Source organism: Eleginops maclovinus, chromosome 19 (genome assembly GCF_036324505.1).
Source record: "Eleginops maclovinus isolate JMC-PN-2008 ecotype Puerto Natales chromosome 19, JC_Emac_rtc_rv5, whole genome shotgun sequence".
NCBI classification, from domain to species: Eukaryota; Metazoa; Chordata; class Actinopteri; order Perciformes; family Eleginopidae; genus Eleginops; species Eleginops maclovinus.
In genome coordinates, this window is record NC_086367.1 from 9,797,630 (window position 1) to 9,822,033 (window position 24,404).

At 40.5% G+C, this 24,404-nt stretch overlaps 1 protein-coding gene across 1 annotated transcript; it reads left to right on the forward strand.

Moving 5' to 3' along the window:
• The first annotated feature begins 4,090 nt into the window (after positions 1-4,090).
• On the forward strand, positions 4,091-24,362 carry LOC134881405 (filamin-A-interacting protein 1-like). The gene is made up of 6 exons (XM_063908710.1): positions 4,091-4,294; positions 13,452-13,746; positions 13,976-14,149; positions 14,323-14,501; positions 19,490-22,250; positions 23,383-24,362. The coding sequence occupies exons 2-6, from the start codon at positions 13,459-13,461 to the stop codon at positions 23,587-23,589; spliced, it is 3,609 nt and encodes a 1,202-aa protein (XP_063764780.1). The 5' UTR covers positions 4,091-4,294; positions 13,452-13,458; the 3' UTR covers positions 23,590-24,362.
• The last annotated feature ends 42 nt before the right edge of the window (positions 24,363-24,404 follow it).

The following is a 24,404-nucleotide window of genomic DNA, read 5'->3' on the forward strand; positions in this document are numbered from 1 at the left end:
ACTTGACACCACTGGGAGGGAGACAGCATTTAATTGAAAATGTATTGAATCTGGCATTTGAGGGACGAATCCCAAAATTCTTCATAAGGTATGATGTCATTTTGATTATTTTTGTAAATACAAAATTATGTATAACTTTAGACAGGACACTATTACTGTTTTTTTAAGTGGAAAATCCAAACCCTGATTAGACGTGCCTGTCTGTCAACCTTAACAAAAAATCCTATGGTGCAGCACCACATAAAAGAGGTTGTGGTATACTTCAACGTTGGAATTCTTGTGGTAATCATTTTGTTCCTTTAAGACATGTGTTGTGGAATTTTTGTGGTCCTCTACTGAGATTAGATGCCGTTTTTAGGCGGATTTACTCCAAGACACGTGATGTTTGGTGGAGCTTGTGCTTTATATGTGTCCAACTCTGACATTGTAATTTCATATTTGTTGGTGTGGAAAAGAAAAAAAAAAACGGAAATATGTTTCCTCTGTGTGTTGTGTTTTGTGACCAACAAAACCATAATATAAGATCCTGTGATTCATCACTCTTTTGGTGGCAAATTTGAGGGTGGTCTGCTGATGCACCTTTTCAACAATCATCAGTTCAACATTTTGGGAAATTCGTTCATTTGCTTTCTTGCCAAAAGTTAGATGAAAGATTATAGGGAGAAACAGCTACGCTAAAGCTCATGCTTTAACAAATTATGCTAATTAGTCCAAAAGCTGAAGTGTAAAAATGACACTCTCTGTTTAAAAAGGAGCAGTCCCCTGTTGCCTTGCAACAGCCATGGTAGCTGAAACACCTGTTTCCGGTCTCTTTGCCATGCTAAGCTAGCTTGCTGTTTGTTCTATCTTCATTTCTGTGTGCTGAGAAACTTCTTATCTAACTCTCTTCAAGTAAGCAAATAAGCATATTTGTCATTGTGTTTCTTCAAAGACATACTGGTAGCCATATACAGTATACTGCTATGAAGACCTACTTATGTCTTGTCTCTCCAGTTTACACATCCCAGACCTTTTCTTCTTTAAGGGTGTGGGGGTGCTCTATGACTTTTGCTAAAGTTTTTTTTCTTTAGTGGCCTCATGGCTTCAGACCAGGAACAACATGTTCCCCGTTGTCTCGGCCTGGTTTAATCTCACTCTGCATGGACAGCTCATTAGCATCTGTCAGCATGCCCAAAACTGAAAACAGCCCGGGAGAGCTGAGGTGATGTCTGAGCAGATTAAGTAGATGTGACCAGAGAGTTGCTGATAATGCAGGAGTGTTATGACGACGGACAACATTGTTGAATGGGACCTCAGTAACTCCTGTTAGCTGCAGGGGAGTATGTGCTGACAAGGTAGCATTAAGGGACCTGTGTTAAAAATGAGGTGTGTGCATGTGTATTCTTAAAGGCAAACAGAGGGCAAAGGTGATAGGGATTACATCCTCAATTGACAGGACTGGTTTATATTATAGATGAATTAGCCCTTATAGATGAATTAGTCCAACCGCATATTGTCTTCTATTCCTATGTTTTCTTTGATAAAACCTTCATCAAAGATTTATGCTGAATTTTCCTTGGAGCTGGACGATAAGCCTACATTCTCACAGCAACGTTTTATCACCCATACTGAATTAATTAAAATCAGAGTGCTATTTATTCTGATCCCATCATAAGTGTGGGAATGGCAGTTGCAACCAGGCTGCATTTTTGCCATGATTCATAAGTAACAACCACAGCCCCAATGGGCCCAGACAAGACCACCGTCCTGTGGGCATACAGATTGAAATCATAACAAACCTCCTCCTCACTGGATCCCAACACATGACTTCATTATGGGTGTGGGAAGTATGGCATTCAATCAGAATACACTTCTCATGACCTCAGTTTGGATAAATCCTCTTCTTTAAGACCACATGGAGAGGGATGACTTCATATGTGGGGAGGAAGGCGTCTGTCAAACAAATGTGCTTTGTTTTTTTCTGTGAGTTTTTCTTTGCTCTGATGATTCTGATTCTCACATACAGGGAAGCAAAGAGGAAAAATGTCTTTGATGCTGCTCCAGAACAGGTGAACTCTTAGGTGACCTTACATCTCCAGGTATCCAGTGGCACTTAGCAGAGTAAAGGAATGTGAGGGATTCAACAACAAGACAAAGAGTGCTTCTGTCATTGGTCTATGCATTTGTGTCTGCTGAAGTATGTTTTCATTTTATTGGACAAAGCATTACGTCAGCCCCAGACGGCCATCAACTAACGGCTACATGCGAACAAAAGTACTCTTGGGTCAGATCTGCATTGCAACACAGAGGAACAGACAAAGAGGGAGTGAATGTGTCCATGTGACATAATTCCCTAGTGATTTATCTGTTGGTTAGCTGCCGTGTCTTTTGTTTGCTTTGGTTTCCACCTAGAGATAAGAGTGCCTTTATGTTCCTTTTCCCCTCTGGTGACCAGACAAAACTTTCTCTTCAAGAGAAAGAAAAATGCATGCTGTTGGCCAATTTATTGACCCCTCATGCTTAAAGTATTTTCAGGATTAAATAAGGTTCCTCGAAAATGTTCAAACTAACAAATTATGTTGCGGTAAGTAATAGACAGTCAGTGATTAGGAGGAATTACAAACAAGATAAACATTAACCAGTAACAGATAACAGGATCAAGCTGGAAACAAAACGATTTGGCTGTCACAATTTTAGTTTGATAACTTTGCCCTGTCAAAGCCGTCAAATATAAAAATGATCAGAAAACACCAATAACCAATAATATTGCTGCAAAGAATTGCCCAGGGAAGCTCACCTTGGCAGACAAACAAACTATGTCACTGGGTCCCTAATTTTTCCCTAAGCTTAGAGACATTTAAAAAAGTAAAAGATCATGAAAGTCTGCATTGGTGGGAGGTGGGGGTGAATGAGGGGATCAACATTCACTACAATAAACCTAACCGAGTGATTTTGTTGCTTACACATATTCAAGTATTTTTGCTGTTGTTTGTTTTGCTTTATCGTTTTACAACAATATCCAAATTTTTAAAACTTCAACCCTAACCTGCGATAAAATATGTTTCCCTCTAAATGTAATTAAGAAGGCGTATGGGGTTGTACATTGTTGATACATAGGCCTAATGTATATATATCTTGGTGAGCAAGTTTTTGGACTTCACTGCTTCCATTAAGATCCTCTGCACATGATGTATAATTTAGTAAACTGCAACTGGGTAAACACTATACCACATTAAAAAAAAAAACCAAAGTTAGGTTTGTTTACTCTCTACTGCTTTTTTGCAGGCCTTACCCAACAGTACCTTGGCAGCAAAGTGAACTATTCCAATTGATGCAGAGCACAATTACTGTACATCAGATTTAGCTCACTGGCCTTGTTTTCTGCAAGCAGGGCCAAAGAGACAGTCTTACTGCCAAAGTCCTGGAGAGTTTGGCCACTCTCAGCCCTCATAAGTCAGCAATTGGTGGTTCCTGGGACCACTGTTGGGGTAAGGGTGGTTGTTGTCACTGGACTTTCCCAGCATGAGAAAATGGCATCGTTCAGCTGTCACTGAGGGTCAGCAGGGAGAGTTAACTCTGTAGCTGGCCAGCCAAAACATCTAGCATTCAGCTAGCCTCAGCTGCTAACAGTGCCCGTGTTGGCAACAGTGGACGAGTTAAATATAGAACTACTTTTAGGCTTGGTGCCTCTAGACGAAAAGAGTAGAGAGACACAATGAAGGATGAGTGACACGATCTGGCCCTGTGACAAAGAACATCACTGCACCTCTGCCTCTCTCTTCACTGGGCAACGACCCTTTTCAACAATCCAAAGGGAGCAGAACAGTGCCTGCCTACCCCCCAACCCCCTTTCTGGCTTTTATTCTCACACACTCTTCAACTGACTTCTCGAAAGGATAGCAGGGAGGGAAAATGAGAGGTGTGTTTTAGACTGCTATGCAGAGCGGTCCTGGATAGTGGGAGGGTAAGAAGGAGGGAGGGTAAGAGAGAGGGAAGTTAAAGTTATTGCTCTCTACCATTCCCTCTCTGACCCGAGGAACTGAACACAGAGAGAGAGAGAGAGAGAGAGAGAGAGAGAGAGAGAGAGAGAGAGAGAGAGAGAGAGAGAGAGAGAGAGAGAGAGAGAGGGCGAGGGAGAGAGCAGAGCTTGTGATGGGTCTTGGCACAACTCAGTAGCCAGCACAAGCGGACACCACAAGTGGACCACACGAGCCAGAGGATATTACTGGATACTTTACTGCTTCATTGCCTTTTCTCAAGGATTACCCTTGGTGTGATTATCAACTGCTTAAACCTGGGGACAACCCAACAGCAGGTAAGTCTCCTGAGTCTCTCCTAATGAAGGTGTACTTGTTCTTCCTGCTCTTGTGTTGGTAAAACACTTTGACAGACATATGCTTCTGGCAAAGAAGATGTTATCAGTCTTTCAGCTTTCTGAATGAAATACAGGAAATATCTCAGATACAGGTGCTTCTGCCTGGCTGACATCATTTTATAGAGCCAATAAAGAGCACTCATTGATAGAAATCCATTTGGCTTCCCCTGTACTGTTGTTAGAAATGTTCTGCACTGTATGAATGAAACAACGCTACCCAGAAGCACATACTTAATTCAGCTCATCTTTTATACTTTCAAATAATATGGATCTTGACATGTTGTATTAATTACCCGTACAAGAGAAGACAAGGGACTACTCTTGGTGCTGCGAACGGCAACACAGATTTGGCATTGTGACAACGCATACAGAAGAGAGAGGGTCATGAATCAAACATTTCTCAATAAATTACATTGCATATTTCTCTATGAATAAGACCATTTAGTTCGAGGACCTTTGTGCTTTGCACGTGGGAACAGAAGCCCACAACTTTATCAGACAAACAGGGACAATATTGAGAATGTGCGAGAAAGACAAGTAAGCCATCTAATTTGGATTTTCGTGTTTTGGAATAACCTGCAAAGAAAATATAGGTGTAAAATTTTTCACTGAACTTCTCTGAGGAAGCGCCAATTCCATACACCTATTGCACCGACTGTATACACCACCAAATACAACCCCCCCCCAAAGCATCTGAGGCCTTCGTGAGCTGCAACAGGATGACATCTTACATTCTTATTATTTATGGATTCTAATGACGCCAAAATGAATTCCATTTCATGAAGTCATCGGCCTTTCGGGGGCAGACACATGGCTCCTGCTAGCCTCTTGACCATTTGTCAAGGCACACATCACCCTGCCTCAGTATACCAAATAGTAAATGAATCTCGTTCTCAGCAAGGGAATCTAACACAGGTGTGGCTAGTGCTGCTGACAAAAGATCCTGTCTGTCAGTGTCCAGGGGCTCTGGGAAACCTCACCCTTCCTCTCTCCTCCCTGCCTCCCACCCTCTCCAGCTGATGTGGCCTATGTGCTGTCAGTGATATCACCACTGACACCAGACAAAGAGGACCAGTGGCCAGATATTACTCATTAACATTGTTGAGCTCCTTCCAACTACATCTAAGCTCATCCTCTCTAGCTTGGCTCAGGTCTTTGAAGCTCAATCAGCCAAATGGCTCCTTGCGAAAGACAGATTTGCGAATGTTGACTCCGCAGTTATCGGTCCCAGCTTGTAAATTAATCAGTCTTACTGTTAATCAATAATGGTGGTCCCTGTTCCAACTGAAACCAAGCTGGCCAAGTTTGGATGTTCACCAAAGCAGCATTGATTTGAGATGCACTAAATGTGTCACAAGCTTACCTCACAATATAACTATTTAGCTCTATGTCAGTGGAGTGCCATAAAGACCTTGATTGACAGGTTAAGGACATACTCAGTTTAACTGTAATGTGGTGATTGTAAAAATCATGGCCTTTTTATTTGTTGCATCATTTAGCATATCTAGTGTACAACTGAGTGGCACACTGGAAATAGACGAAATACACGATGAATATAATATTGTTGTTTTACTGGTACATTTTCTAAAGTGGTACACGTTTAACAACTTTACTTACAGCATAGTTGGAATTTGTAGCATGTTCTCAAATACTTGCTGACCACTCCTGAAAATGGCTTCTTACAAGAGGAATAAGAAGCTAAATTGCAAACATTTTAGTTGTACCATAGATTATAAGTGGCAAGAACAAAATGTTGAAGAGGATGACTTATACGCCTATACAGGCTTCAAAAGCATTGCACTCTTTATGCTCTGACACCTTTACGGTTTCCTGCACATTATCAACTCAGTGACCCCATTCCAGGCAATATCATTGAAGGATATGTCTATGTGCATGGACATAAACAAAATATAGTGGGAGGTGGGGCACCTTGCTGCCAGTAGTGGGTATCTTCCCCATGATGTCTGGTGGGCCTCAACAACAGCTGTCACTGACACATGCACAGCTCCAATCATATAAGGGCCTCTGGTCTTGAATTCCAAAAATGCAGTTTAGACACATTTGGATATTTCACAGAACAGTGGTACTTGTAACTCATGTTCCCATGGTTTAAAAATAAGTATTTAAACACCATAGCAACCTAAGATCTTCTCAAGATCACATGATATCTGGGCAAAGTATACTTGCAGAATGGCTGTTAATTAGCTCTTGACATGTGGTAATATTCGAAGGAGTTAAGACACTCATAAAGTTCACAGTAGGAATATCCTGAGTTGAAAAATGTTAGGTTAGAATAACACTTATTTTTATAGCACTACTTACTGTAGTTGACATTTAACATTCTACATAATTCAGAGACATTCCCCCTCTCTGTCCCCTAGTCCCATGTCTTCCATTCATGATTTGAGGGGGATGTGACATCATCATGACTCTTTCAACAAACTGGTGAGTGATGAAGCGGCCACCCAAAAAGCTTGTCTGGGTAAAAAAACAGTGTATATTACTTAAAACACTGAAAAAGTATTACTGGCCCTGTGGTTGAATGTCCCTGAAAGCTGAAGACCAATTATCATACTGTTATTTCACACCTCTGATAGTGAGACAGCATACTGTAACACAATGTCCTTTTTTCTCTACTTGACTCACCTGCAATAAAGCATTTTATTGTTTTTATGATAGCTGATTGTTCTCTATGAACATTTTAGACAATAGTCCAAAGAGCAAAGTCACAATGGTAACAAAAAACTATACATAATTCTGCTACAAAACTTAGATGGGTGGTGGTGAAGACTTGGAATGGTGTGGTTAGCCTCATTTTAAATAATTGTTCCAAGTGCGATGTGTTTAGTAGCTGACTTGAACAAGCTAAATAGGGCTAAATCTCGTGGTCTCTAAATTGCACCGCAGGATAACAAACACACTACCCTACAAACTTAACGTTAGACTTTATCATTTAATTGGAGTTGTATGACACCATGACAAGTTTACTTCCAGTCATAGCTCTCTTCCTACAGTATGTTATGTTGGTCCTTAACACCTGGTCTTCTACTAAACGGAGAGTCGGTAACTCGATCCCCGAGCAACATGGCTGGATGTCGTATTGGACCCCATATTGCCCTCAATTGATGAAATGGTCAAAGTGGTGAATGTGTGTGAACATTAATCCCTGATGAGCAGGTGGCATCTTGTATGGTAGCCCGGTATACTGACTCGGTTTGTAAAGGCCCTCAAAAGGTTGCAAAGACTGCATATATAGCTGTATAAATGCAATACATTTATAAATCCAAGTTAATAAAGATGTGTCATCAGCATAACTTTGAGAAATATTGTTAGACCCTGTTCAGTAACCCGTATAATACTGTACTAGGCAGTATTCTATAGAAGTTGCAATAAATGTCATTAGAATGCCAACAAGCCCCATTTCTTTTACAAAGGACCTTAAAAAGTGCAGAAAAACTGATGTGTGCTGGGATGAATAGCCAAGACAGAAAAGTAAATCTATGGAATTCTGATCTAGGCCTCACGAAGAGACCTTAGACACATAAGTAACCCCATGACATTACATCATATCTGAGACTGCTTCATCCATATGTTGTCTTGCTGTCTCTATTCATAGAACAGCCAGAACTTGAACTCTTCCTTGATCTACACTCCTTGAAGCTGATACCCACTCATGCCATCAGTCTAGAAGAATCTGGTGCTTGATAATTTGGTTGCTGTTGCTAAGGACATTTACTCCTGGAAATAATTCATGTGTTATTTTTCCCCCATCATGTATATTACATTTATTAAGACAGAAGGAGCTGAGCCAAGTATTCCAGCAGCTGCAGCTATCCATATTCTTGGATCAGTATGTTCTAGATAACAGTGGATAAAATATGCATCAAAGTCTCCTACCAGCATCAATGTTCATAACGTATGTCTCAAATTAACACATGAGATCATAAAAGTTCATCATGTTGGAGGTTTAACAAACTACCAACTGCACAATTTTTACATATGTTATATTTTATAAGTGAGTTATTCTGTGAACTACCTTTGCTGATTATATTAAGCATTTAATGTGAGAAATCCAATCTTGAATACCTGCATTCCTCTCAGTGTGCTCATCAGTGAAACCTTAACTGTTGAACTTACAGTAGGCTCCAGTGAGTGGATCAGGTTAATGTGACATCAGGATAATACTACAAGATGAAACCCACAACCTATGCTGACATTTTGTTCCAGTATGACGTGCCAACTTCAGAGTTACTGTCCCTATGAGGTATTAATAGAAGCCATCCGTACAAGACAAGCTGTCATTTGCTGAGTTTTGTCCATAAAGGTTGTTTGACAGTTCAATTTCATACCACAGGCAAAATGCTTCTGTAAAGAAGAATCTTAAGGAAATGGTTCAATGTCTCAATTGCTGAACTATCTGAATAGAAAAAGTGTTGCATTCTTCTCTGCCTAAAGCATCTTTATTTTCTAGAACATGGCTTTTATGTAATATCTGGTAAGACGTCACTGGCCTCCTAGGCTGGAATGCGCTGTCAATCAAAATCCAAGAACAGGCTGCAGCTTTGTATCCTTGCAGTGAACTAGGCACTTACAAAACTTTCAATATGAGATGGATTGACCTGTAGCTTTGCATTTCATCCACAGCTACAGTTTTGATTGAAATTCCCTCTATCTTGGCGAGTTGGTGTGTTTTTCTTGTCAGGACGGAAGAGCTTCTCGATCGTGCTGCATTTCATCAGTGTCCTCTGACAAAACAAGTTGCCAAATGCTCGCATGCAAAGAACAGTTCCCACTCCTTATTTAGTCACATTTGGTTTGAGGTGTGAATGTATTAAACTCACTGAACTCTTTTTTTCTTTAGCATGTTTTTGCATTATACGCAACTGCTGTCCTAATCCCACATCTCTGGCAAAGTCATTTGGATTCATGTAAGACTTTTATCACCAAGCGTCACCTCTGCCCTTCCCCAATTTTTCTTCCTATGTTTATGTCACAGATAATCGTAATGACATGATATATATGTTACTGCTGTAGGGCTTGGACTAAGGCTAATAGACCCCATCATGGTATCACTTTGCATTTCTGCTAATCTTGCTAATGTCCTTGCTAGTATTCAACAGCATTAATACTGGAACATACACCCATTTCATTTTTGACAAATGCCACTTGAGGAGAAAACACAGTATGTTATTTGTTAATCTAGTTTTTATGAACAAAATGATAACTTGTGTTAAAAAATATGTGAAACAATAAATGCCCATGAAAAGCTATGAAAACCCAAAACTACAATTTTGTTGACTAACCAATCAAAACCAGAAACCAGTGAATCATGGCTATTTTCACTTCAATAAACAACAATTTCTTACGTTTAATTGATTCTCAAAACTGTTGTTGATTGGTCTTCTATTGATTGATTAATCAACAAATAGGTCAACTCCATATGTGTTGTTGAAATTAAATTGCACTTGTGATCATGTTTATGACATGCTTGGAGTAAATGGAATAGCAGACAAAAGACAAGAGTCAGAGGTATTCATAAACTTGCTGACCACTGACAACGTTATATAGCTATAGCTTTGGAATGGAGGCATGTGTTCTGTTTGGGCCTATAAATACTCATAGATGTGACAGCTGGACTTGCCAAAACTATAGGATAGATTTGGGATCCAGCTTTAAATTTAGGTTCAGGCCTTGACTGGGGCCTCGATGGGTATTAGGCCACCATTTCATATAAGACGGTACTTTCGAATTGGATTTCGGGCTATCAGTAACATTGTGTTGATGATTTAGATGCTATGAATGTGTGTGAGCATTGTGGCGGTTGGCGCGAAACTCTGAGTAAAAGCTTATTGTGGGCGAGCTCTACACTATTTTCCCTGAACGCAACTGCGAATGTCAGACTGGAATGCAGGGCCACGTGCCTTTGGAATTCCCATTCGTTTCTCTGGAGAATTCTCTACAATCAAGACGGCAGTGACAGGTCAAGGTGAATCAAACGACAAATACATTATCTGGCATAATAGGCTTTTATGACAAACAGACTTGGACGAAGAAGTCATGAGAAGGCCTATGAAATTGTTGTGATCATTACTATCTCCTACAGTCGAAGAGATGTTTACAATTTGAATCAAATTGTAAAATTGATTCCTTTTTAATAAACTGCAAAGAAATATTTAACATTAAGAGTGGTGATAATTAGAATGTGCAATACAAAATATGTTGAAGAGTGAACTAAAGGCCGTCTTGGGATGGGATCAACGACAGATGTACAAAGAGAGCGTTAAATAAGTTGGGGGGGGGGGGGGGGCAAAGGACTCTTGGTTGCAACGGTGAGACAGTCGAAAAGTCTGTCCACAGACATATACATGCACACAGGCGACTCTTCTTGCTCGGACAAGGCTATTTTCAAAACTCTACCTGAATTAAGATCTAAACACCAGGAACGTTTTGTGAGTACATCCTAACTCACACAGACCCCCTGTAGTCATGGTGCACCACAAATCAAGGCGAGCGGGTCCATTAGAGTTTCCAGATTCTCATGGCATCAGTCCAGAAATTAAAAATAAACCTTCTATGCCTAACCATTTTGTGTCAGCCATTTTGTCATCGGTACTTCTACCCGAGTAATTTATAGTATAGCATATGTTTCTATGTTTCATCACCCCCAAGGACCAGTGGAGCCATTGCTAATGTCCTCAACCACTGATCTTTCCTCTGATCATAACGCTCTTAACATTGTTTCTATGGTGGAATGAACACTGTGGGACATTTGGCTCCATGATCGTGATCCCATAGTTGAAATGAATAGTTATGGACAGGAAAGAAGGCACTGAAATTAATCTCTGGTTAAGAACCAGCTCTCATAGGAGCCAATGTGAACTTAGTGAACTCCAAGAACTCAGATAAGGAGAGTTCTTAACGTGATGGTTTAAACGTAGAGATCCACTCATACTTTTTATGTGCTTGGGTCTCCTTTCCTGGAAACAGAAGAGATTGGTTTCAAGCATCATTAGAAGTCACTGCAGGCTTAACTTCTCCAACAATTACAGGAGTTAAATGTTTTTCTTGATGTGAACCAAAACCTTTGATAGAATCACTTTCAGACCTCATGACATGGCACATATTAAGTCTAAAATACACATTCACTTTTGTCACATTCTGTTCTTCAAGCTGGACTCATTTAAATGGTCATCAGTGTTTTATCTGTGCAGTTGTGTCCATGTGTTGTACTAAGCTGTGCATTCACTGTTATAGGTCTATGCTAAACCATGTATCCAATCTGTTGAATTTATGTGATTTTTGCAAACTAGCTCAGGATGTCTCAATGCATGATTCAGAGGTCAGAGTGCTATGACATCACCAGGGTTTGATGGTGGGGATTTTTGGGGCCGGGGGTGTAATCTGGTAGTAATTAAAAAGCTGTTGATGTCATATTTGAAATCAAAATGCACAAAGGCCGTTTTTAAAGAGCTAAGACACACCCATGCACGTACACACACAAATAACCTTAGACACATTTATAAGGCTTACATTATAGACTTCCATCCTGATGACCTACAGTGCATCCTTACATTTTAAAAAAAACATTTTAGGTAAAAGTGCTGGACACACTTTTAAAACAGTTTGCTAATAGAAGTCTGCTGGACAAGCCGTTACCATAAGGTAGCTAAACAGATTACTATTATTTCCTAAAGGTAATAAAAAACAAAATTGAAATAGTGAGCTAAAAAATGTTTATAGTCTGTTAGGAATGGTTAAAGCCACAGAGGATCAGCTAAAATGGTTGTGGTTGAATGATTAAAATAGTTACCTAAAACTAAGACCGGTTCATTATCATTTGAAGTAGTTCGCTTTTAATCCTGGATAAATGGTTAAAATAGCTAGCCAAAAGTAATACATGTTTGAATTGCTGGCTAAAAGTAGCAAGTAAACAGCTAAAATACGTTAAAGCTTAGTGGTTGTAATACGAATGGAAGCTTGACCAAAGCAAATATATCAATTGTATAAAAATAGTTTATCAATATCCTCGTTAATATATGTAATACTTAAAAAAACATTCACTGTTAAACCCAAGTTTTCAAATTAAAAACATTTTAACTCAGATCTCCCACAACTTCCAATATCTCACGTTTAACAAAAGTGAAAACTATTTGGTTGTGTAGTCGTCATGTGATTTTGAGAAGCTCCTAAATTTAAATAAGTTCTTAGTTGGCCTATGCTAAAATATTCCACCTAGTTTAATGAAAACCAGGCCACTACTATTTTAAAGTTTTCCGTAATACTGATAACAAACAGACAAAACCATCTAAACAAACCGAAATCATAACCTCCTTGATGGAAGTAAAAAATAACTTGAGAAAGCTGTGGGATACATCGCAGAAAAGATGTTGGGAAACACTGAAGCACACTGTAGGAGCAAACAAAACATATACACTAACTTCTCAATGTTATTTTCCGAGTTCACTGTATGTTTAAGCAATCAAGCATGCTACAGGCCACCCTCAACATGGCTTGTGTCGTTATAAATGATTCATGTGGTAAAATAAACTGTTGCCTGTCATCAAAGGATTTACTATCAGGGTCTGGATAAAGTGTTCGACTCAGACTTCTTATGTCAGCAGAAAAGGCACCCAGGAGTCCCCAAACATCAACACTCAGCATGAGATACACAAGCCTTGTAAGAGAACAGGACGTGACAGGAACGCATGCATGCATGCACACACACACACACACACACACACACACACACACACACACACACACACACACACACACACACACACACACACACACACACACACACACACACACACACACACACACACACACACACACACACACACACACACACACACACACACAGCTGGGTAATTTGTAGGTATTTATTTAGGATTAGGAATGTGCTCCAGTTGTATCGAGTGTACAGTGTATGTGCACAGTAGGTTTGTGTTTGTCAATTGAAACTATAATTCCAGAAACTAGGTTTAACAAAACATTAAAAGTATCAAATTGAAAGTAACATATCGTGTCACAAAACACCAAAACAAGAATGGTACTATTTGCTCTAAAAATGTAATGTCTTTTTTTCTTGGTACAGGTAGAAAATGAGGTCCAAAAGCAGCGGCATGGAAAGCCCAACCAATGGGGTGCTTGGGGTTCCACAGGGTGACCATGAAATCAGTCAAGAACAGGAAGTGGGTCTGCCTGTGAAGAGCCTGAAGGCAAAAGTCCAGCAACATGACAGTGATGATCATTTAGAGGTCGAAGTGATCTCTGACAAAGACAAGCTACTGTTTGATTCCCCTGAAGCGGGAGAAAATAAAAAAGACATCATGGACCTGTCCAAAGAGGGTCTGCTCAAACTGATGGGGATCATGGAAGGAGAGGTTCAGGTTGGTCGGATTTTCTCTTTCAGATAGAAAACATGTCTGGGACATGTACTATGGATGAACACAGGGTCAGTTTAAAAGAAAAGAAACAGGCTTCATTGGATTGAGTGTGACTGCAATTTAATGCACAATAGCTCTATCTTGTGGTTAAAAATGGTAGTGTAACATGCCATAGAAAATTGACTGAAATGTTGAATCCTTTGTTTATCTTTAAACTGCTTTGTAATTACAGGCCAGAGAAGATGTTATCAGCATGCTAAAGTCCAAACAGTATGTCCCTGAGGACCTTGCATCACGTTATGGATCTGCGGCCCCTGGTTCGGCCCTTCATGCCCTGCACAGGGACAGCTCCACCACTGGCACTGAGTTGCACGATGACAGCGTCTACCAAAAGCCTATGGTTGAGGTAGGTTAGCTACTGCCAGTTACGGTGGTTTCATAATGAAAATCATTTCAGTCCGACATTACTGAACACCTTTCAGGAGGTTTTTGGTATGTAGCAATAAAAAATGAATTCACCATTTATGCATCATATGGTCATTGCCCTGTGTGTTATTGTGTTTCTTTGCTCTTCCTCAGCTGGATCGTCTGCAGGAGAAGCACAAGGAGACGTACAGGAGGATGCTGGGTCAGTTGCTTCTAGCTGAGAAGTCCCACCGCCACACTGTCCATGAGCTGGACACAGAGAAAAGAAAACATGTAGACTACATGAACAAGAGCGACGACTTCACAAATCTTCTGGAGCAGGAAAGAGAAAGGTGAGGAAGTGGAGAGTAATGACAGAGCTAGGGCATGACATTGCATCAACAAATCAAACCAAACATACTCATAAACTACAAAGAGGTTAATATTGGTAATTGCTATCCTATATCAAGCATTATTATTCATGGAGATTTCAATTGGCAAAATGTTTGAAAATAATTAAGAGGGATTATTGGTGAAAGAAAAACATTTAGGGTGGAAAAAGTGGCGAGCGAGAGAGAACACGAGTTATAAAGCCGACATGGCTTATAAAACCAGTGGAACATATAAAGTCAAGAGGTGAGAGAATCCAGTCAGGAAGCGCAGCAAAGGAATGCATTGACATCGGAGAATGTGTGAAGGATTGCCTCATCTGCCAAGTGAATAACCAGAGAGGGAAGAGGGGGCTAGTTGGTTACTAAAGTGATAACCTTGCATACCTTTGTCTGGCTGGGAGAGGTACGAAGTGTGAGGAAGAGAAGGGGGAGGAGGGGAAGAGGTCAGGCTCTTCGCTGTGGGAAAGAGGGAGGTCATGGGTAGAGAGGGGAGGAGACAGGGCCGCTGGGTGGAGTAACAGGAGGAAAAACAAGTGAAGGAATAGAGGGCTTTGACAGGGGCAAATCTCCCATGACATCATCTGTGAAATCAAGTCATTGCCGGGGTTACGACCTGGCTCGTTGGTCAAGAGAAGACAAGAGATGAGAAGTTTGGTGGGCAGAGAGAAAGAGGGACGTACACACACTTCAACATCTGAGAGGGGATGGTTAAATCACGTGTGTGTGGGGGCCCCACATAGATCAAACGAGTGTGGGTGTAGATGTGCACTGAATGTGTATGAGAGAGGAGGCCCTAGTAATTAAAAAAGTGACAGATGAAAGGATTTGATTAGTGCAATTCCCACAACACATCTCTGTCCATGTTCACACAATTACTTTGAGAGATGGGGATGCATTGGAGCATCTGAATGTAAGATTCAGTATTCAGTAGTAGGAGACCTATAAATAAACCCCTGTTCTAAATCTAGCTAGCTTTAACATTTGACAAGTGATTATCAAGATCACTAATAAATGGTCAAAAACTAGCTGGTTGGAAGATTTTCTAACACAGCCAAAAAGGCTAGTGCAACAGATCATATTACTGGACCACATTTGGCACCACACCAGTGCCTCTTTACCTTAGCTTCCCCCCTAAGCCCCAGGCTTGAAAAACCTCCTTTTTCTAGTCGTTTATTGTGCTTTTGTTACAGTCCGAGCAGCATATCTAACTAAGACTCCAGCTGACATTAGCAGCAGTTAGCCTTATTTTAGCATGTGTAGACTAAAGCTTTTGGTCCTTAAGGAAACTCTTAAAATCACCAAGAGTCGATTTAGAGAAGATGAATGAAATCAGAGGAAAACTAGAAAAAAACATTTACCCCATAAAATATGATCCCGTTTCACTAAAATCACCTCAGTGTTGTTCAGGGCGATGAGTGGGACAGGCAAAACATAATATAGGCTATACCCTATAGCAAGTCAGTGGTATCAAAAATTATTTTAAAGCTGATATTGTAAAGCACAATTATTACATAATGTTGCTTCAATTGTATGGTACATATTCGTAATTTTATACGTCATTTTTAATTAGGTTTCTATGCATATATTAGTGTGCCAACAGGACTGATAGCATGTGCAAAGAACAGCGCACAAGATAGCATCCATGCTATAAGGTATATCTATAGTAAGTCATCTGTAGAGCAGACTATACACAGTATGCTGTATTTCTTAAACTATCAAAACTTCAAACGTCGGAGGTACTCACTACCTCTTCTTTGAGCTTTTACTGCAGGACAAAGGAAACAGACCATAAAGGCTAAATCACAGTCCTGACAGCTCAGCTGCCATCACACTGAAAAGATGGCTATGGGCAGCAGACAGTAGGGTATAGCTACTCCTTCGGCTGGTTTTTAAAAAGGCAGGGGAAGAGGTGAAGTCATGATTAAAAACATATATGAAGAATTTTCAAGTTCTTGATTGTGACTCAATGTGCACACCTGCTGAAAATAGGTTATCCAGACCCTGTGTTTAATCGTTTCAACACAATTGCTCAAGAGTTTATATCACATGTGCAACTTACAAAGAAGAGTGATCAACAGCCATACTATAAGCTCTGCCAACATCCCAATGGCAATGCTATCCTGCTGATGCTGAGCAGGTATGTCTTTAAAAAAAACGTCAATCCAGCTGCCTTCCTTGTGCATTGTGCTGGACCAATCAACGGACAGGTTACCATGTAGAGCAAAGCTGCTAGCGTAGCTAATAAAAAGCAGCACAGCACAAGTACAGCACATGGTACAGAAGTGAACTTCCACTTAACTTCCATTTGATCCTTGGGTTGCATGCAACAACCTCCTTCTTATGCCAGGGAGTTTCCACCAGGTTCCTTGGCTCATGCACAAGTCAGCCTCTGTCACCTCAAAGGGGATGAGCTCTGCTTTTCTATGGTCTTGAGCTGACAGATCCTGCAGAGCTCAGATTCTCCTATCTAAAACGTTCCAAAACATGACCCTTTCTTTGCACAAACATATTAGTGCCAACACCTACTAAGTAAGATGTGAATATCCGCCTGTCAGGTATCTGTTTTGACATTCACTCTGTCAGATGGGATAGAAGCGTGTCAGCATCTTGTCTTTATCAATGGGATCTCCTCCCACCGTCTCGGTGAGAGTGAACAAAGAAAATGTAAAGGTCTTGTGCCAAACAACTGCAGGAATGCAGAGGATGTGGCAGGAAGAGCACTTCCTTACTGGTAGCAATCAGTCATTAACACCCTCTCAGACAACACAGTTATTTACATGTCAAGAACTGAAATATTTAAGTGGCATGGCCATATGCGCAATGATTAATGAAAGAAACAACTCCTATGTGAAGTAAAGCACAAAAAATGTTAATGTAGACCTGAAATTGAAAACTCAAATGATTGCTGTTGTGTCATTTTTGAACCTTTTGCCTTCAGAGAAAAAATGTGACATTGTTCCACCATTTGTCAGAAGACCGTGTACACATTTGCAGACCTATGGTTGTTTTTAAGTAATTGATGGCCACTTTGCTTCTGATTTCGGTCTTTCAACAGCACATAAGTCTTATGACCTGTACACTACCACAGGTGCTCTTGATCAATGCTTGTTTTTCTCTGTCATCAGATGTCATTAGTGTACAACAGTGTTTTGACAGATTTTTGGCAATTCATATCTGCTTTAGTCTCCTGACACAGAGGGGCTGCAGTGCCTCTGAGCAAATTCCCCCGGGAAATATGGGATGAGATGTTGTTTCATGTTTAAAGAAAAAAGTTTTCTCATGGACGTCGTCTTATGGATTGCACCTGTGTATTTGTTCAACATATATGTTTTTAGTTGAAAACGCTCATTCATACAACTTTCTTAAACCCACAATGCACTTAAAATATTTGATTTAAAAGCCACATTTTCCATACTTGGAAACAGAGTAACTAGGTTTAATACCACAGACATGATGACTTTGACTTTTGCATTGCAGGTTATTTTAGAGTGCCGATTTCAAGGTGACAGTGATATCTGACTGTTTAAGCAAATTAAAAGCTGCAATATGAGATCTGGAAGTCTCAACTGTACAGTGAGCAGACCAACTGATCCCACTTGGCAATTAGGAAGTAAGATTAATTAAGATGAACTTCATCTATACAGTTCCATGTCAGGGCATAGAACTTCATAAAGCTATTGTCAAAGATGCGTATTCTCCCAGATCTTCTTCACCTCATGGGAGACATCCAACTCAGCCATATCTGCTTTTCTCATTACATGTAGACCATGCGAGGAACACAGTTCAAGTCCAGTTTCCCCTCGAGTGAAACTATAGGAGCGATCTCTTCTGTCTCCAACATCAGGAAGATTATAGCATCCCGTCTGCAGAGGCAATATCCTCTGCACATTGGAAAAGGAAAACATGATTTAATTTCCAACAAACTTGCACTAAACTTGATTTTTTAAGAACATTTTTAATATTTTCAGTTTATTTGTAATATATTAGTCACAAATGATCTGCCTATATTTTAATTTTGCTTTGAACATGCCATGTTTAATAAATAAATTGAGGTTTGGGGACGTTTTTGCAAAACACTCCCCCTTGGCAATGGTCCTGCCCCCTTCACAGTATCCAAAGCAGCACACACATACACACACTACTGCCTTATATGGATGAGGTGACATCATTCACTAGAGGTCTGCACTGCTCCACTATTCACCTTTTATTATCTTCAGAACATGTCTGAAAAGTGTTGGTGGAGGATCTGTGAAAAAGGAAGCTCCTGCTACTTCTTATGTGTTCTCATTGGAGTTTATATATTGGCAGACATGTTTATGTGTTGACTGTAGAGCATCCAAAGTGGGTAAGTTTTAAATAGAGCTTCTTTCTGAGGTCTTATGACTTGACCAAAACAGTGCATTTTGAGCATTTGTAGGTTGTTTAAGTTGTGGATGCACAATCTTCTTACTTGTGCTGGCGCCTTTATAATTTGGTTACTTTTGCAATGCAAAAATGTTCAGGATGAATACTGTATGTCCCAGTGTAAAAGGAGACGAGCCAGCTTTGCATTCAATCTGTTTTGCATGAATTTGGTTGGAGCCAGAAATGAGAATAGGCATGAGCAGCATAGAAAGAAGCTGAGAGAAAAGAGGACCACTTGGTGAGAGGGTATTAGTTAAACTTTTCCTAGCAGTTTGTGTTTTATAGTCTCTATTCCAACAGCAGGGAATAGCAAGAGTGTTTTAGAGTTGTGAGGTTAATCTGTGCGAGCTTTCCCTTTTAACCTGTTTGCTTGTTCTACAATATCATGTATTATCTTTATTTTATTGCACCGTACACTGTGTATAATGATCAGCTATATCAACTCAGTTTTTAGTAAAATGGTATATTTTCTGTGATCTACTTACTGAATTTAAAATAAGATCCTGACACTAATGTCTTGTTTTCTTTTTCCCTTCACGTTTTAGACTTAAGAGGTTGCTTGAGAACGAAAAGTCCTACCAGGTAAGAAAGGAGAAGGAGCACTCTAAACGCCTGGCTAAGGTGCGAGAGGAGCTAGTCAAGCTCAAGTCCTTTGCCCTGATGTTGGTCAATGAGCGCCAGCAGCACCTGGAGCAAATGGACCAACAGAGCCAACGAGCTCAGGAACTCAGCCAGCAACACCAACAGCGGGAGCAGGCATTGAGTGAAGCCAAGGAGCGTGCTAAGGAGGATGGCCACAGGGTGCTAAGCTTGGAGGCTGAGCTTAAAGAGAAATCTGCCAAGCTCACCCAACAGCATGAGGAGACAAGTGCCAAGCTGGCCACTCAGGAGATCCAAAACCGACAACTCAATGCCAAACTTTTAGGGCTTACCCTTAAAGTGGAGGAGCTAGAGGAAACAAACAAGGTCTTGGTGAAATCTGAAGAGGCGCTGCAGGAGCTAAGGGAGAAGATCGGCAAAGGGGAGTGTGGCAACTCTAACTTGATTACTGAGCTGGAGAACTTGCGGAAACGGGTGCGGGAGATGGAAGGAAAAGATGAGGAGATTACAAAGACTGAAAAACTGTGTAAAGAGCTCAGAAAGAGGCTACAGGAGGAAAATAGTAAGAGCAAAGACCTCAGGCTAGAAGTAGAGAAGCTCCAGAAAAGGATGATGGAGTTAGAGAAACTTGAGGGTGCCTCCAGCATAAGCAAGGCTGAATGTTCAGAGTTACACACTGCTCTAGAGACCGAGAAAGGACTCACCAAAGAGCTCTCAGAGGAAGTTGTAGCTCTCAGGATACGCATGAAAGAGGTAGAGTCTTCTGAGCTAAAGTTAGAAAAGTCTGAGCTGAGCCTTAAGGATGACTTGAGTAAGCTGAAATCATTGACTGTTGCTTTGATGGAAGAGCGAAAGAACCTGATGGAAAGGACAAAATCAGACGACAAGAAAAAGGAAGATTTGAGTAAGATGGTCAAAATTGAGCAGGGCAAGGTAATGGAAATCACTGAGAAATTGATAGAGGAAAGCAAAAAGCTCTTGAAATTGAAAGCAGATATGGAGACCAAAGTAGAGACTCTTACTAAAGAAAAAGGAGAGGTTAGCACTAGACTAGCTTATGAAATTGATCAAACTCAGGATCTCAGTTCCAAAGTCAGTCATATGAAAACAAGGTTGGATAGCTTAGAGCAAGCAGAAAAGCTATCTGTGAAGAACTCAGTAAAATGTGAACCGGGAAAACTGTCTGAAACTGTCAAAATGGAAGACAACAAAGTTAAAGAGCTGACATTTGAAATTGAACGCTTAAAAAATCGTCTCAAACAACTAGAAGTAGTAGAGGGAGATCTGATCAAGACAGAGGATCAGTACGACATGTTGGAAAAAAGATTCTTGACTGAACAAGACAAGGCCAACATTCTGTCCCAACAGGTGGAGGAAATGAGGGGTCAGATAGCACGAAACAAAGCAATCGAGAAAGGAGAGGAGGAAAGCCAGGAAGTAGACCTCCGACAACGATGCAAAAGAGAGGAGGCAAACACCAGGGAACTTCAGGCAGACGTTGTAGCCCTCAAGGAGAAGATCCATGAACTAATGCACAAGGAAGACCAACTTTCTCAGCTCCAAGTGGATTACTCTGTCCTGCAGCAGAGGTTTTTAGAAGAGGAAGAGAGAGCCAAGAACATGGGCACCGAAGTTTTCCATCTGACCAAAGAATTGGAGATAGCGAAGCGTCACAGTCGAGCACTAAGGCCCAGTTTAAATGGGAGGAGAATGGTGGACGTTGCTGTGACATCCACTGCAGTACAGACAGAGGCATTGTCAACTGGGCCAACTGAGGAGGATACACCAGCTGTATTTATCAGAAAGTCTGTTCAAGAAGAGAATCACATCATGAACAACTTTAGACAGAAGTGCCTTAAGAAGCCAGCAGAAAAAAGCGGTGTTGAGCGTTGCCCTTCATCTGGCAGTGACATGAGTGTAAAGAAATCTTGGATTCCCTGGATGAGGAAAAAAGAACACACTCCTCAGGAGACCAACTTGGGAAAACATTTTCACATTAACGGAGATCGTCTGACTTCTGAACTGAAGCAAGGGCAGCCTTTACACATCCGCGTAACTCCAGACCACCAAAACAACATTGCCACTCTTGAGATCAGAAGCCCCGCTGAAGATGCTTTCTCTAGCTCAGCTCCCCTAAGCCCCAACCCATCTCAACCTAAATCCAGAATTACAATCATTCCCACATACTCTGCTCCAACAAACAAGAGAAAGTCCTTAACAGGCCCAGAAAGAGCCAAGTCTCCAGTCAGTATCACAACGATATCTAGAGCCAAGTCTCCAGAAAGCAGCCGAGTCCCATCGGCCTCAGGAAGGCCCTTGTCCCCTGTCTCTATTATGACAGTGAGCACTGCCATTGTGCCTGAAGTGTCTGCCTCCCCAGAGCCGCAGGAGATGACAATGGGCCGAGCGGTGTTCAAGGTAACCCCCGAGAAGCAGATGGTTCCAATGCCTATAAGGAAGGGGCAGACCAATACTAGCATTATAACCACTACTGAAGACAACAAGATCCACATTCATCTAGGAAACAACATGACGCCAAAGATGGTAGTCAGGCCGGAGAGTAAGGAAATGACCCTATCAACTGGGACAGTTTTACGCTCCCCCCGCCAAATCACCACCACTACAAGAAGTACCCAGAGCAAAGTGATGAGCACTATCACAATTTCCCCTGTTACATCCACTACATCTAGACCCACACAAAGCACGGTAAGTTTTGATTAAAGGTTGCCTTCGTCCAAATAATGAATTGATATGTTATCCTAAAAAAATAGCTTTAATAAGATGGATACCTGCTCAGCAGCAATTTACTCTGGACAACTAAAAGTTCATTGGAAGTATTTGGTAACAAAGAAGGTTTGGTATAAAAAAGTTGATATGTTGAAAAATCTTTGACTCTGACTCTGATGCACATCTGAAAATTCTGATATGCCTTTATGGATCCTTACAAAAATGAAGTGTAAAGCTGTTTTACAGTGTGGTCTGTGCCGGGCTACCTGGACTACAACCCCTGCAATATATCAAATTTTCATTTATCCCCCGGTTTTTGTAGCGATTAAAGGAAAGATGGGATTATGCATGTAGCTTAAGAGGTTGTGATACCTTTTGGACAGAGCCAGACTACTTGTTCAAATCTGTTTCCAGTCTTCATGCAGATCCAAGCTAACTGGCTGCTTGCTCTAGATTAACATTCAGCATAAAAAAGTAAGAAAGATGTATTTAGCAGAGGTAACGATTTTCTTTTGTAACTTTAATTCCACAGACATTAGGTCTTGGTTTTATGATCTATATTACACGTGATGCTCTCTAGGGTACATCTCTTTACTAACAGCTTCCTAAATAAGAGTTGAAATAACACTGTTGGTGTTTCAGTGGACCTTGTAATATGCTCTCTGTGGATCAGATAGCGTGACAGAAATGGCCCCATGGGCAGGCCTCAGAAAAGCAGAACTAATGATGTGGCATCTTGCCACTCTGCTACAGTCATTCTGTAATTTATAGTCATTACACAGTGTTTACATTCACAAACAACCAGGCTCAGTGCCCTCGGGCTGACAAAAAGCAGCCGTTCAGCAGTACCAACACCCTGAAACCTAGCATGGACAAGTGCTCACCCACTGGGATTGAAGTAAAAGAATGAATAAATATTTACACTTTTGATTCACACAGTTCTTCTAGCATATACAATATGATCGGTTACACTGTTTAGTCATTCAGAATTTCTTTTTCCTATAATGGGTTTTGCCTCTCTTCAAATTTCTTTCTCAAATGTTCCCCTCAAGTGCTCCCCTATCTTTATTCTCCTCCCTGAGAAACTGTACTCTCTCTCTATTGTCAACAGACTGGGCATGATGCCCAGCCATCTCGCACAGGGCTGACCCGCATCCCAATGTCCAAGAGCCTGAAGACAGGGAAGGCTGTCCTGGGATCCCTGGGGATCTCGGGTGGGGTGAAGATGGAGTCACGAACTGACAATCAGTCTATGAGGATAGAAGTAAAAAAATCCACTGTGAATAGCAATACTTTACAAAATGGAGGAAAAGCCTGATGAACCACCAAAATACTCAAACATATCTTACTATGGTGCTTTAGAGGGATTACAACTTTACCCACTGAAATAAAGCTCTGATTTTCCTATACTGTACATCTCAACTAGACATTACAGGGCACAGAGGCTTTTTGGTAATTAAATAAGCCATGTCTATATTTTGTAAAGCATTTTGTACTTATCTGTCTCATATCCATATCTGCAATTGAATCATGTTGTCCGTTTTTACAATGTGTATAGACATTTAGTTAACATACTATAATCAGAAAGTGCTGCTACTAACTGTTTCTTGCTTTGAGTGGGTGTCTCACATATACTGTAAGGAGTTTTTTAATAATGTTTTATAAGGACACATAATAAAACAATATACTTGTTTTCATGTAAATTATTTCATTATTTTCTGTAAAGGATTTGTACTGAACACCATTTTAAATACATTTGTTTTGAAAGTGTACTATGTAGGCAAATAAAAACATGCAACAAAGAAAGATAATTAATTGTGTTTAACTTATATATAGTATCTGTAGCAAACATTATTCTAACTATTTTATCATTCTATAGCAAAAGTCCTATCAATTCTATTTGGGATATTTTGCTGTCTCTATCGTAGGCAAACATATATATGGGACATAATGGACCCTTTCTAAATGTATTTGTGAATACTTGAACATGAACGTTTTTAGTGAATATTAATAAATACAAAAACTCAAACTTTTCCAGGAATTAAATTGTTTCACTCACAAAGGTTTTGACAGTTATCATCAGCTGATTCCGCAGCACAGACTCTGTGATAAAGGGGCGTCGTCTTTTCCGCT

What these genes read in the sequence shown, in the direction of transcription:
- LOC134881405 (XM_063908710.1), top strand. Translation starts at nt 13,459, where the DNA reads ATGAGGTCCAAAAGCAGCGGCATGGAAAGCCCAACCAATGGGGTGCTT. An exon ending in TCATGGAAGGAGAGGTTCAG is followed by an intron (nt 13,747 to 13,975) that starts GTTGGTCGGATT and finishes TTGTAATTACAG; the next exon opens with GCCAGAGAAGATGTTATCAG. An exon ending in CTGGAGCAGGAAAGAGAAAG is followed by an intron (nt 14,502 to 19,489) that starts GTGAGGAAGTGG and finishes TTCACGTTTTAG; the next exon opens with ACTTAAGAGGTTGCTTGAGA.